The following is a 12515-nucleotide window of genomic DNA, read 5'->3' on the forward strand; positions in this document are numbered from 1 at the left end:
ATGAAATCATCACAATGAATATGATGTCTTGTGAAGACGAAATTTCCTTGTGCGGAACTTTGGCGTTTACATTTTCTGGAGAAATACATCGATATTTCATATCAAAACTAACCATATTTATGAGTCGTTGGATGGAAAGTTACGGGGCTAGGAAAGAAAACGCGTTTTTTTTATCAAAATTGGCTTCATTCATCAACGTAATCTCCATCAAGAGACACAGAATCATTCCAGCGCCGCGCTAACATCCTAATACAACGTTTGTAAAACGATTTATCTTTTGTCTCAGAAACGGCCCCAGTTTCAGCAATAACCACTTCATTCGAGCGACTTTTTTTACCGGTGAGAATTTTTGGAGGTCTGCGAACAACTGTTAGTCGCTGGGAGCCAAATCCGGTGAATGCTGTGGATGTGGGGGTAATTCGAAGTTCAATGCATGTAGTTTTGACATTTGATTGACTTGTGATATGGTGCGTCAACTTGATGAAACAAAATTTCTCGCTATATCCGGTCGTTTCTTTGCAATTTTGGCCTTCAAACGCTCCATTAATGCTATATAATATTCACTGTCGATGGTATTTCCCTTCTCAAAATAGTCGATGAATCTATGTATCTGTATCTGTAGAGTAGGGGAGGTGAGTGTAGACCCACAGCACTTAGGTCACATGTGACCCGTTGTTCATCCTCCCAAGGAGTTGTCCTCCTAGGTCATCGTCCATCCTGTCCTTTCCAGGAAGGTGTACAGGTCACTAGGAGACATCTCCTTTATATTGGCAGGTGCAGGCCAAGACTCGCCGAACACACACTCTCTTTGGCAACCTTGAGGTGTCTCATGGTGGCCTCCGCGAAGGTTTTGGAAGGTGCAGTAACATTACTGTCATCACGCGGATTCTTCAACCTTCATGGGGATCTCTCCGTGGAAGTGCACAAGTGAGGGAGCTTTCCTGCAGGGGCAGCCGGTTCCTTGCCTTCATTCAAAACGGAGCTCTTGGCGCCCGCCGCAGGAAGTGCCCTTGCTGTTGGAGATGGAGGGGGGGAGTAGAAGGGTACACTTATAGTTACTGCCACTCCTGCCTTCTTCGCTTTCTTTCTCCTCTTGTCCTCGGCGATACGAATGCGCTTACGCCTTGGCCTTTGTATTACATCACGAGGTGATCTGCTATGTCCAGCCTCATTCCAAGCGGTAGATTAGGGTAAACATTTCTGTTCATCCCCAGCCACCGCCTTAGATTGAGGTGAGCACTTCTGTCCAATCTTGGGATTGGTTTTTGTTGTTTTTATTTTTGTGTTTGTTTCATTCATGTGTGATCCCACGAGTCGCAAGGAAAGAGTTGGTTACTTCTGGCAGAGCCCTGCATTACCAGAGGAAGGCTGATTACAATGAGGTTTCGCCTAGTTCCCCAAGGGAATCCATTCGTGACCACATATCACCCAGCGGCCATTCAGCTGTCGACACGATTCCCTACACCTCAGCTTGGGTAGGCTGGTCCACGGTGGCATGTTTTGCAAAGGCTTTTGGAGAGTTTCAGTTCCCCTCACTGTAATTATTTCTACCACTTACCAGGAGTCAGGCGACCCCGTCCGTAAGGCCACATTGGCTTCTTGGACAGGGCCTCCAATCCTCTGACCGTTCCTCTATCCGCCACCTGGGGACGCTCCCGATAGGTACCCCAACCCACGGGTACTCGATGAATATTACACGACGCACATCCCAAAACACCGAGGCCATAACTTTTCCAGTCGATTGTTGTGCTTTCTGGCACTTTAGACGAGGTTCACCAGTTGCTCTCCTAGGCAAGGTTGCCTGTCTGCCATGTGTTCAATCAGAGAAATTTAGAGTTGAATGTACATTGTCTGACATGGTGAGTGAGCAAAATAAACTAGATTTCTGATATTGAATATTTTTCTTCCGGGTGTGATCATTACATGGGAGAGGATGCCAACACTTGGTATTTTTTCACGGTAATTTTGTATTTAGTATATCATGAAATTTCTCAGAATTATTCATAACATATTTTTTGTTTCAATATTGTGAACCTTCATTTTTGGAATCTGTTTTAGGTCAACTGGTAATGCGTTGAAAAATTTGAGACAAAAAAAAAGAATGTTTTTTGTGTGGTTTTTTTGGAGAGTTGCATATTAACATTCATGTTTGTGGTAGACCTGCTTATCCTAGTATTTTTCTGTTTGAATTTTTTTTGATATATGAACATTCTCTTCAAACATTGGTGAGTGTATAATAGTTTAACAGTTGTTGTATAATGTTGTTTGTATAATGTTGTTTATATAATGTTCAGTGTGTTATTGGAGGCTCCACCCCATATTGTAATGCAGTAAGACAGAATTGATTCGGCTAGGCTGTTGTAGAGCATCATGAGCATCATGTCTCTTAGAAAATAAAAACTGTGTATAAGTGTTCCAATGCGTTTTTTTACATGCATGATATGCATGTATATGTTAGTCTAGAACTACCCATAAATATTCAATCGATGATATTTTTTTAATAGTAGAACACCCACATACGTTTTTGTGACTGTTTATAGAGTGTGGTTATGTGGTTGACTAATGACCGTTGTACAACGGCAATAAATTCAGCCCCATCATTATTTAGAGTGAACTCATTCAAATCCAACCACGCATATATATTCTGTTAATTTGTTTCGGTGGTGTGTTTAACACCCACATAATTCTTTCTCGCGCAGATCAGGGCCGGGTCGTCAGCATAACAAATAAGGTGTCCTAGACCATCTATTTTTGCTATATTGTTCATGTATACAAGAAAGAGTATTGGGCCCAACAATGTTCCTTGAGGCACCCCCATTTTTACTATTGACTCCGTACTTACCTCAATTCCAATTTTCACTCTCCGGACTCTATTTGTTGAGTAATTGGACGTAAGAATTTGTGGGAGACCGTAGTGACTCAATTTGTTAAGTAGAATTTTGTGTGATACTGTGTCAAATACCTCAGAAAGATCTAAAAAAAACTGCTGTCAGTAATGACGTTATGTCTGCGAAAAAATTCTGTCAATCTTTATTTAACTATTTGTTCAAAGATTTTTGCTACATTATTAATGAAAGATATTGCCTGTAGTTATTTATTTGACAACGGTTACCTGTATTAAAAATCAGAGTGGCGAGTGATTCTTTCCATTGTTTTGGAATTTTTCCACTTGAAATTTCATCACTTTCAGGGAAGTTTTTTTTCATTAGCCACTTTCATTTCCTTTTCCAAGAGTTTAATTTAATTTTCAAACTTTTCGTTGAGTTTGGAGTAATTTTGGTAGAGCTCTGCCACTGTGGATTCGATCTTCAGGAGTTTCTCGTCTATGGTTTTTGTTATAGCCTCAGTGACTTTGTTTACTATTTGAGAGATATCAATATAACTTTTCATGCACTTGGTAATCGCTTGACCCACTGCTGATTCTATTTCTATACGGAATTCCCTGGTTAGAACCATATTCCTGTTTCTAATTTCACCAACTTTCAAAGCAAAATAATACGTTGTTACTAATTTTCATTTTCAAACATTTTTCTTTGCCGTAATAAATTCTTTATTCACATATATTCGGTAGCTACAATTTAGTCGACTACTCACTAGCCATGGACAGATATGGCCAAACACTGCTCAGAATCATCAAGACGTTTTTGTTTCAGGTCAACGGTAAGCTCGCGCAGCATCTACTTTGAACAGAGCTTTGTCATAGGCAAATGCTCATTCGATATAAAGCCAAAACGTTCTTCTGATATCTTTATAATATCAGCTAACTCACCCAACTTCACATTTCGATCATTTAAAACGTTATTGAGCTGGAACGTGAAGAGGTTCTAGCTTTCAAAGTGTGATCTTCAGCGCTTTGATGTTGATTCACTCGAATAGTTGAAGACCTCTAACATAACCCCGTTGCGGCATTTGGAAAATAACTCCACATGAATGAAATCAATTACGTTTCAGTAATCCTGCTTTGAAACAAAATTTTGAGGTCACTTCAATATCAAGGTGCAGAAACAACTGCATACCTGCATTTTTCATAATCATATAAAATGGATATATGATCAGAGAATGATATTTCTGTTCTTCAATGACTGGATAATGTATTCATATAATCAATCTCTTCGAGATCACTGTTATTATTCGATTCTGCTCCATTTCTAGTGCCCTTCAAAACTGTACAAACTTCCACACCCCCTACTAATATCAGTCTCCTACCCCATTATGATGTTCTCAACTTCTGATTACACCGTGAATTAATTTGCTGGTTCATTAACTTTACTCAACTAATGTTTGTTATTGGGGCCATGTCCTCTTAGCCATAGGGTCCAATTAAAGAGTGATATTGGAGAGCATTCACTAAGCTAAATTGCAGCCGAGGCACTATTAAGAACTGCGAGCTGCATATGACAGTTTGAGGGCTGATGAGAAATATTTCTCATTCAATTTGATCAAACTGATCATTATGCATATTATTAGTTTTCTGATATCATCATAGTTTCGACTGAAAAAAATTTCTCGTGTAGAACAATTACAAATTTACTCTGTTCGAAAATTATTCAATGGAACTTCTATTCTCTATTTTCCTAACCGCGCAAATGATCACATTTTCCTGCATGTGAATAATAATAATAATATTCTGTTTAATACTTTTGTAACATACCATATTTATCGTCGACCAATTGTTTATGGTAATAACAATTACCAAAGTCACTGATTGAAAACATTGAGTTGTCACAATTTGAAATAATTTTTGAGTTTTCAATTTTTGGTATTCACTTTAAATGTTGATTACCGTTTGTTTGAAGATAGTTGACAATATTTTGTGGTGCCTCTCATAAGTTCGGACTTCCATTGTCTAATATGATATAAATTGATTGAAAATCCTTAAAAAAATCTATAAATAATTAAAAAGATTAGCTGAAAAAAACAGTTATATTAAGCAAAACAACTGAAATAACAAAGAAATAAAATACAAGCAACAATAAAAATTAAAAAAATTGAACTATTAACACGAGATGAAAATTAAATAATATTAACAAGGAATGAAAGTTCTCGCACCAAGTTACTTCACGACGTTTCAATTGTTAGTATCCACAATCGTCTTCGGGTGATGACTGGACTGATTCCTCCTAGATCTGAATATAGGTCATTCGAGTGCTTTCACCTATCTTCTCTTTGTGACGGGAGTTGGTCGTGTTCCGCTTGATTATAGGTTTCCAATTAGATGTTCCACCTCGCTTTGTGTATGAACGCTGAGTTTTCTATGCTTCGCCGCCACATGCTCTCCAAAAATTGTGCTATCGTCTCTCGGTTTTCTACTTGCAATAGTTTCTTGTAATATTTGATATGCTTCCTGCCCTCTAGAGGTAGCTGTCCCACTGCTTGTCCCACGTTCCCCAGAAGACACAGGTAGTACTCGTTTGACTTTCTTGGGAGATTTAAAATCTGATTTTTTTTGAGCGTTGTTCGTTCTGGTACTTCTGTTTCTTGTGTGTCATTATTATTTGCGTTACTAGCAGTATCTTCTTCCTCTTCCGTCTCTTCCTTCTCCTCCTCTTCTACTGGATGTTGACTCCTTGGTCGAACCATCTCCTGAAAGTTTTTGGTTTTAGAATTTTTTACACTATTGTTTTTGTTTTTATTTTTAGATGCCTACAACTGAAGAAGAATGGCGATATATTGCGGAAAATTATGAAGCTCAATGGAATTTTCCTCACTGCCTTGGTGCCATAGATGGTAGACACTGCATACTACAGGCCCCAATACACAGTGGCAGTGACTATTTTAATTATAAATCAAATTTTAGTATAGTTTTGTTGGGAGTTGCTGATCCAAACTATTGCTTTTTGTTTGCTGATGTTGGCTGCCAAGGCAGGATTTCTGATGGAGGTGTACTAAAAAACTCCATGTTCTGGAAAAAACTTCAAAACTATGAGCTTCATCTACCACCTGATGACATTCTACCTAATGGAGATGTGAAAGTTCCTTATGTATTTGTAGGAGATGATGCTTTTAGCCTTAGTGAGCATTTAATGAAAGGGTATCCAGTAGAACAGAAAAAAGGTTCTAAGAAACGTATTTTTAACTATAGACTCAGTAGAGCAAGGCGTATTGTTGAAAATGTTTTCGGCATCATGTCAGCTGTTTTTAGAGTTTTGAGAAAAGTGATGCTACTATCACCTGAAAAAGCAACTTTGGTAGTTTTAGCTTGCGTCTATTTACACAACTTCTTACGAAAGAGTAAACATTCCCGCAAGAATTACACACCACCAGGGACATTTGATGAGGAAAAAGATGGAAAGATCATTCCTGGACTCTGGAGGCAGGGAAACGAAAATAGAAATGCAGAGTCCTTTCTTCCAATACCTAAGATAGGACGAAAAAGTTCAGTAAATTGTGAAGCAATTAGAAATAAATTTGCTTCATATTTTATGTGCGAAGGTAGCGTGAGTTGGCAGAATACACATGCATAAATATTATTCGACGAATAATAATAAACTTCCATCTTATTGCTGCCTAGACCCTGCGGTCTTAAAAATGCCCTCCCTATTTTTTTTCCAATAATACCTAAGTATGGAGTTAAATTCTCATTTTTTCAAGTTTATATCTCATTTATGTTCAAACGAAGAAAAGGGAGATTTTTTTCAGTCGTACTGTATACAATACGTCATAATATTTGCATATGTAGGAATATTTCATTTCATAAAAGAATAAATATTTTGACTTACCTCAGTGTTTTTAGTTTCTTTTGGTATAAACTTATCCATCAAGAAAAGCATATCTTTGAAAGCGAACCAGCTAGATTTAAAAATTGTGTCGGTTCCTGAGCCAGTTTTAAAAGAGTTGTCTTGTTTTTGTCTCTCACGTCGAAATGACGTTAATAATGATTCCATTTTCTTTTTAACCTCCCCTGTATCGCCTTTCATAATTTTGCTGATGTCGTTCCAGGCATCAAGTTTCTTTATTTTATTTTTGTAATCATTATGCACTGGATTCCATAAAACTTCTCGCTCTCGATATACATTAATCAATTTTAAACAAGCAGAATTAGTCCACTCCATTATCGCAAAATAGAAATGAAAGCAAAATCGCGACGACGTTCGACACTTGTATGAGAAGCGTACACACTAAACCCAGACGAAAGAATTCGTTCTTCAATTTTCTTTTGATGTACCGCCCGACGAGCGAACTCTCGCGAAGGCAAACGCATGCGTTGATTAGCGTTTGTTGGGGCGTACACACTTACCGAAGGCGTTCGGTCGAAAGGCTTCGGCCACATGTGTTCGCCAGATGTGTACGCGCCTTAACTGGCCTGTCCCCTTTTTACTTGGAATTGAAAATGTTCAACAAGTTACCTTCTTTTCTCAGAGAAATTGTTGATCTGTCTCCTTTTCAAGACTACTCTTGGATTGTCTGAGGACATTATTTGCCGTTAAGTATTATTATTATTATATTATTATATCAATTTCCATTGTAATACCACTGCTGCTGACGTATTAACTGAATGCCGCACTGACCGATGATGATTGTACTCTGGGATACTGCGCATTTATACATATTATGTCAAGTAGGGGCATTAGAAATAATAACTTTCTATTTGATATGGCGGGTTAGCTGTCCTTGTTCATCTTTCACTGCCTGAACCAGTGTACATGCTGTTTTCGGCGAGTGCATTGGCTTGGGATGGGGGGTGGCTGGTGTGTGTATCCGTCCCGAGAGGATGAATGACACTGAGCCTATCAGCTGTGTCTACGGAACCTTCGAGATACCGGGCGCCCTCTCGTCGTGTCATCGCCTTGTCACGGTAATGCGGGGCTCTGCCGTGATTGACCTTTTTTCCCTAGCTACTCGTGGGACTTATTTAGACAGAGTAAACCTAAAATATTCTTTCTGGCGATAAGTCTATAGAGGAGATGGATGTCGAGTTTACGACTCCTACTGACCTTCCTGTAAAATTTAATACAGGAGCGACTTCAAATAACCTCCCTGTAAATTTAATTCAGGAGCTAGTCTCCAGAGGAAATGGATGTCGAGTTTACGTCTCCAACGGACCTCCCTGTAAATTTAGTTCAGGAGCGAGTCTACAGAGGAGATGGATGTCGAGTTTACGACTCCAACTGACCTCCCTGTGAATTTAATCCAGGAACGAATCTACAGAGGACATGGATTTCGAGTTTTCGACTTCAAATGACCTCCCTGTAAATTTAGTTCAGTAGCGAGTCTACAGAGGAGATGGTTGTCGAGTTTACGACTCCAACGGATCTCCCTGTAAATTCAGCTCAAGAGCGAGTCTACAGAGGAGATGGATGTCGTGTTTACGACTCCAATTAACCTCCCTGTAAATTTAATTCAGGAGCGAGTCTACAGAGAAGATGGATGTCGAGTTTACGACTCCAATTAACCTCCCTGTAAATTTAGTTCAGGAGCGAGAGCTGCGGCGTACGCAGAATCTGTCTCAGGTGGATGAACTAACCCATCATGATCAGGTTAGCAAACGTTTGCGCTCAAGTGAGGTTTCACCAAAACTAGAGGCGAAAAAGCCCTGCACGGCTGAATCTAAGGCATCGCCAGGTGTAGCTGACGTGCAAAAACCCTCTTATGGGAAGGTTGTCGTGGGTATCAAGGTAGGAATCTTGCAACTTGACCATCCGACTACCTCATTAACAGAGCATACGTTTAGTGCCTGCCCCGCTGGGAACCGAATCAGGTCTTTAGAGTTCGGCAGAGCCGTACTCTTACCATCTGACCTGAAATACCACTCACCATATAAACTAATCGGCTTCGTTAAGAAGCTGGGTTTGTTTGGCCGATTGAGAATAGGTGTGAGCCACAATAAACCCTTGCGGGTTGCGGTGAAGGGTCGAATGGACCCACTCACTTTTGACCTAATCTAACCTTCTACTTGATATTCTGATTGTTTCACTTCACTAACAAATAATTTCCTTGCTAATATGTCGAGGTGGGGTGAATACTTCGAAGAAATGGAAATTCCAAAATATTTGGTGAATTTAGTCTTGATTTAATCAACGCAGAACACACTCTTGAATTGACATTTGTTCTTTGAGAAGACATTTTTAATTTTGATTGAATACCGTGTAGATAATGATAAGGAAAAACTTGTTAACTGTTCCATTTTATCATGACATATATTTGCATTGAATGTTGAAATAATAATTCCAGAAGTTATAGCTAAAGTGCTGAGATTACCATCAAATAAAAGAACTGTTACTGAGAATACATAATATGTGAATATGCGGCAAGATTCAAAAAAAACGGTTTCACACATACAAGTAGTAAACATTGTACTGTTTACGGATCAGTTGGTAGTCTACGTACGTATTCTCAACCATCTCCTGATGATGGTAACTTGGTTAGCGAAACTTCGAAAAACAGCTTTTTGTTTCTAGTCAGGAAAAGGTGTTCACAAATTCACGTCAGGGAAAAAAATTAATTATTATAGTTTATTGCATGATTTTCACTATAAAGGGTGTTACAAAGACCGCGACACGTGTTTCGCTATACAATAGCTTCCTCAAGCATAAACTGAAAGTTACTTCTAAATTACAACCATTTCATACTCCAACTCATTACCAACTCGTCTGCCTAATGAATGCATCTACCTGAAGAGGTCAGGTATGAATTTATTAACTAAATCAATACATTTTTCGAAAGTATACGTGTAAATATACCTAACTATTTTCACCTGCAAATGAACAGATTTGATAATGGCGAATTATTCAGTTCAGTTTGATCGTTCATAAGATATTGACAGTTTTTGAATTTGTTTATTTCCATACTCTCCAACAGGTTGAGTTTCAAACCTTTCTTCTGGAAATGGAGGGACTTGTATTCATGGTTGAACTCATGTCCCTCTTAGATTGAATGAGTGGCATATGTGGAATTTATTTTTCCATCCTGGAAACTATATTTGTGTTCCTTTATGCGGGCTTTGAACGATCTTCTACTTTGACCTATATAATACATCGGACATGACCCACACGATAATTTATACACTCCTGATTTTTCTGAAACTGAACTTTCATCTTTATTATTTTTAATGTGCATATCTAAGTTGTTGTTGGTTTTGAAAGCAGTATTTACACCTTTGCTGTGCAGAAAATCTGAAATATTTCTAGTGGGTTCCAACTTTTATCCTCTTCTCTTTGAATTGGGTAAACTTCTCTCAAAGCTTGACTGTATAACTTTTTTGATAATAGATAACGTATTAGACCGCTATCGTAATCATTGTTGACGACTATTTGCTTCATTTGTCCAAAAAAGGCAAAAAATTGCTCGTTTCATTGAAAATAAGGATATTTAGAAATCATTTATTCCTTTTTTAAATTGAAAGAATTTATTATAGTGTTATATTTTAGTGTAATGACCAAAGATTTTTAAATTTCTGACTTCCAATTTGATTTGTTACTCAAAACAAGTGTTTCACTTATTGAGTGTTAACGGTATTTGGTTGCAATTCTGTGTTATAATTGTATCTGTATTAAGTTTTTTTTTTCACCGTAGTGTGCGCTGGTCAGACCCTATCCCCCAAAGCCCCGATACATTCGTGAGGGCGCGCCAGCACCGTGGGGTAAGTCATCATTGGGTCCGAGAATCATGTGCCCTGAGCAAGCGGAGTGAGCCAAGAATGACAACCTTCTGCATCTGTGCGGCTGAGATTTCTGCCTTAGTGCGGCAAGCCAGTATGATTTTAAGATTCGACAGTAGAGAGGGCATTATTCCACCAAGGACTCCAATAATCAGAACAACCATCTTGACAGAGTGATCTGTATAGATTCTGCGGAATTCGTAGAGAAAATCTTATCCGTTTTTTCTCCTCTTTTCTGACGATATTTGTCTCGCCAGATATATTATTATATTCAGTTCTTTATTGAAATTTGCCTCTGACAAGGGCACATTTATCGGTCTGTGGATCATACTGTTGAAAGTTGCTACCTTATGCTGTGAAAATCATACAATAAACTGTATTAATTAGTTTTTCAATATAGATTTTCATCAAGTATTGGCCAGTTTTATTCAATCACGTCAGGGATACCAAATTCCACTTATCAAATCAGAAACAATAAAAATATAACAAAATAGGGTTTCCAACTCAGCGTTTTTCCCCCCAAATTCAGGGGGAAAGATGGGATGGGATTTCTTTCGGGTTTTTATATCATTAAAAGTATCTGTGGGAATTTTTATAACTTCAATTTTATATACTTCAATTAATGCAACAACGGAATGGTGGATCCCGTACAACATTTCAGCTGTGGGCAAAAATGTTAAAATTATTGAATATTAACATATATGATTCTGAAAAATTAGAATGTAAATAAAGTATGTTGAAAAGTGTTGCTGAATAATATTATGTATTGATTATTTCAAATTTATTTTTTGTTCGATGATATTTTATCATTCATTCATTATTTTCAATGTATTATTCATGTAAAAATATGTAGTTGTTCATTCCATAAATGATTTTTTTTCCAGGGGGAATTCCTAGTAATTGTGCGGATTTAAGGGGAACACTGTAACACAATGAGTCATTCTAGGAAACCTACGTCGATCAAAGTTACCCACTTCACCCACTTGACGCTACTGAACGTTCCACATATCATACATATAACTGACCCTATTTTATATATCTCCGAGTTGGAACTGTCATCTTCTTCGAGAAAGTTTGAATTACATGACGAGCTTTCACGAATATCGTGTCCCAACTTTCAAAGAAAATAGCTTCATCCCAGGGCCAGGCTGGTGAATTTCAGTCCCGACATTCTGATTAAAACTTTGTCCATTTTCACTTATATGTTGTCAGCGACGAGATCGTCAAAAACTCGTTAAAGAAAATCTGGACGTCATCGTCAGAGTGGGAGTGTCTAATTACTCCGGTTATTCTCAGTGGAACCAAGAAAAAGGTAACTCAAGTTCAACAAAAGTGGGTGGCGACATGAACAATATATGTACGAGAATTGGGTATTCACCAGGGCTTTCATTGTGTTATTATAGAGAGTTTCCACTAGTTAGGTGCCTTCCAAAATATTTATGAAATACTGCCAGACAACAAAGACAATGACTTCTTTGAATAGAGGGTGAAACCTTTAGGAGGCATAAGCCTACAGTAGGGACCCACACAAAATACACTATAACAAATATTTTATTATTTATCCAAACACTTAAATAAACATTTTTGACTTGACTTGACATGATAGAGGGTGAGATTATTCGAATGTTCGTATCATGATATTCACTTGAGCTCATTTGTTGAATATTCAACAATCCGAAGAATTTGAAAGTTGACTTAAGAAATATGTTATGGAGAATATACAAAAAAAAATTCGTTGATGAAAACGTTTTCCACTTTAGAAAAACAATTACTTGCAATAATAACTATACTTCTGAAATTTGTAAGAATAAATCCAGGATACTTGGAGACAGTCCAAGTATTCTTGGAAGCTACAGGCTTCCTCTGTATGATTTGAAGTGCTTTTTCGACAGAAACGTTGGTGTAGAGGCTTTCCCCG

The 12515-nt window shown here is 37.9% G+C and overlaps 1 protein-coding gene across 1 annotated transcript; it reads right to left on the reverse strand.

Annotated features, from left to right (window-relative positions):
* Nucleotides 1-5211: 5211 nt before the first annotated feature.
* Nucleotides 5212-7293, reverse strand: LOC141480760 (uncharacterized). The gene is made up of 2 exons (XM_074171164.1): nt 6720-7293; nt 5212-5583 (listed from the first exon to the last, which is right to left on the reverse strand). Exons 1-2 carry the CDS (start codon nt 7050-7052, stop codon nt 5212-5214), a joined length of 705 nt encoding a protein of 234 aa, XP_074027265.1. The 5' UTR covers nt 7053-7293.
* Between the last annotated feature and the right edge of the window lie 5222 nt (nt 7294-12515).

The sequence above is a fragment of the Leptinotarsa decemlineata genome, unplaced genomic scaffold, assembly GCF_025532065.1.
Source record: "Leptinotarsa decemlineata unplaced genomic scaffold, Ldec_3_MD MMD2_tig00000008_RagTag_RagTag, whole genome shotgun sequence".
Lineage (NCBI taxonomy): Eukaryota > Metazoa > Arthropoda > Insecta > Coleoptera > Chrysomelidae > Leptinotarsa > Leptinotarsa decemlineata.